This window comes from Octodon degus, unplaced genomic scaffold (assembly GCF_000260255.1).
Source record: "Octodon degus isolate 3935 unplaced genomic scaffold, OctDeg1.0 scaffold00005, whole genome shotgun sequence".
In the NCBI taxonomy this organism is placed as follows: Eukaryota; Metazoa; Chordata; class Mammalia; order Rodentia; family Octodontidae; genus Octodon; species Octodon degus.
Window position 1 is genome coordinate 29,959,323 of NW_004524581.1, and position 2,686 is coordinate 29,962,008.

The 2,686-nt window shown below is 39.2% G+C and overlaps 1 protein-coding gene across 2 annotated transcripts in view; it reads right to left on the reverse strand.

The window, feature by feature from the left end:
- Window positions 1-7: 7 nt before the first annotated feature.
- Snrpc (small nuclear ribonucleoprotein polypeptide C) overlaps window positions 8-2,686 on the reverse strand; it is a 17,481-nt gene continuing 14,802 nt past the window's right edge. For both annotated transcript variants that reach the window (XM_004624213.3, XM_023722612.1), the window contains exon 6: window positions 8-190. In XM_004624213.3, coding sequence (XP_004624270.1) covers window positions 66-190 — 125 coding nt within the window. In that variant the 3' untranslated portion in view covers window positions 8-65. The remainder of the gene's footprint in view (window positions 191-2,686) is intronic.

Here is a 2,686-nt window from a genome sequence, read left to right on the forward strand (position 1 = left end):
ACCATGACCCCTGGTGAAGCAGAACAAATAATATAAAACTGATACAGAGAGGCTGCCCCTCCACTTTATCTGTCTGGTCGAGTCATTCCTGGCCGAGTGGGCACCATCATGGGCCGAGCCGGCGGTCGCATCATTGGAGGCCCAGGCATCATTGGCATGTGGCCTCCCATGGGTGGTCTCATTCCAGGAGCTGCAGGACAAAACAAAGAGAAAGGATAAAAGGAGTGAGAAAATTCCACTAAGGCTATCGATCGTGATGGGAATTCAAACAAAAACAAAAGCACCCCCCTGCAAAATGCTGGAAAAAAAGACATACTTGACAGAAGAAATGCAACAAATTAATCACATTTGTAAATTACTCAGACATTCTCAAACAAAAAATGAAAAGTCAACACAAGAACCAAGTGGGAACCATGATCTCAATGATAGTAAAGGGGAAACTATAATTAAGACTTCTTGAGAAATAACCAGGGACACTAGTTCCCTAAACTGATCTTTTTTCTCCCTTGGGGAAATTCATAACTAAGTCACATGTTATCCAGTCAGCTCTTTTACCCAGTTACATCCACCATATAACCAGGACCTACTACTGCATGAATGTACACAGGCACGGAGGACAATCTTACCACTAAGCGTTTGTTCGGAGCTGTAGGGAAGGTGAGCAGGAGGCCCATGCTGAGAACCTGTCAGTAACCATACTTAGCTCAAGTCAAGAAAAATAATAGGCAATCATGTGATTTATAACAATTAGCACATACAAAATTGTATTTTTCTAATGCATTTTCGATACTATTAATAAGTGTCCCATCAATAAACCAACCTAAATAAGTGAGCCATACAGAAGAATGCAAGCAGAAGGGTGGGAGAACACCACAGGCAGCTTCAAAATGGAAGAGACAACGTTCTGCTTCCTCAGCTGGGTGGTGAACTCATGGATATTCATTATATTACTATTCTTGATAATTTTCATGTGATATAAATTCCTTATAAATACTAAATTTTGCCTAATTAATTTTTAACTAATTTTGACTAGAGGTCTTTTGCAAATGGCTTAAGAGAAAACTATATTCAAAGTTGAATATAGCCTCATAAGAAAATGAAACACAAGTATATGCAAAGACACAAAATCCAACAAGTACAGAATTTTGTAAAGGTCAATGTCAACAGGAACACAGAATACTACTAAACTTCTAAATTCCACATAAAAGTCTGACCCTAATGTACCATAAATTCAAGCATTTCTCACCAAAAACTGATATAAACCCAAAGTTAAAAACTTAGGTTCTGAAAACTTGGGATTTTTTTTGGTCTCCAGCAGATTTAACTTGAATTAGTTACCGTCATTAGGATTTCATATAGAATTCCAGCTTCTTTTACCTTTCTATGAGAATGCTCAGCAACACAAGGACGGTAAGAGAGTAATGAACATCCACGTACCCACCACTCAGCTTTAGTGCTTACCCACCCCACGCCAACGCTGTGGATCTGTACCCTCCATTCCTTTCTATACCCACCCCCAATGACCCTCCACTTTTTAAAAAAACACAAAACCCACAATCTTAGCATTTTATTCTCGCCTTGGAAAAAAAAGAAAAGTCTGCATTCTTTTTTTTTTTTTTTTTTTTGGTACTGTGGATCAAACTCAGGGTCTTGCACTTGCCAGGCAGGCGCTTACGCCGCTGAGCTATCTCCCCAAGTCTGCATTCTTCATTATCGACCAAGGCTGCAGCTTGAGTTCTAGGAACATTCTTTGTTTTTTCCCTATTATGTCAGACAGGGTCCTTCTCTGTTGCCCAGCCTGAGCTCCAACAATCCTCCTGCCTGAGCTGCCTGAACAGCTGGGACAGGAGGCATATGCCACTGTACTCAGCTGGAGCTTTCTTTATAGACAGTCAAGCATTTACTACTTCACCACATCTATGGAACTGAATTTGTAACCCTAATTTAGGAATGCTAAAGCCATCTAAATTGCTTTGTGTTTTGGGCTCACAAGGCAGTAAGTCAGGAAAACTCCATACTCTTCTCATCCTACTCTGAGCAGGAATACTGAATAATTTAGTTACAAAGCTTCTCTAATATCTTGGCAGTTTGATTTTCCAGTTGAGTAGTAGGCATTAGTCACAAATGTTCCCAAACTGTACTGTATCAGTCATATTTATTACCCTAATTATATAATTTATTCTGCAAACTAATAAAATAGTCAAAAGAGAATTGTTTCTATGAAAACTAACTGGATGTACTTAAGTAAGACTCAGGCAAATCACACCCAAAATTGTTCACAAATTTTGTAGGCTAAATGATAACAAAAGACTGCAATTAGATTGCATCATTAGGTCTTCTAAGCACTTCAAAGTAAATGAAAATAAAGTTGGTAAAGAGAAATCATTATGTTTTTTGGTTTCTGCCAGAAATACAGGGTTCCAATCAGCAGACTTATTCTAAAAGCAAAGGCCCTGCCCAAGTAGAAAGATTGACAAGTTAATGTACATTATGTTTATATTTCTTAAAAAATGGGGGCTAGGGATAAATGGCAGTGGCAGAGCACTGGCCTAACATGGCCAAGTCACTGGGTGTGATTACAGCACTGCAAAAAAGAAAAATGTGGGCTGGAGAGATGGCTCAGTGGTCTAAAGCACCTATTTAGAACAAGCTTAGTAAAGCATCAGGGACCGCGGTTCAATCCCCC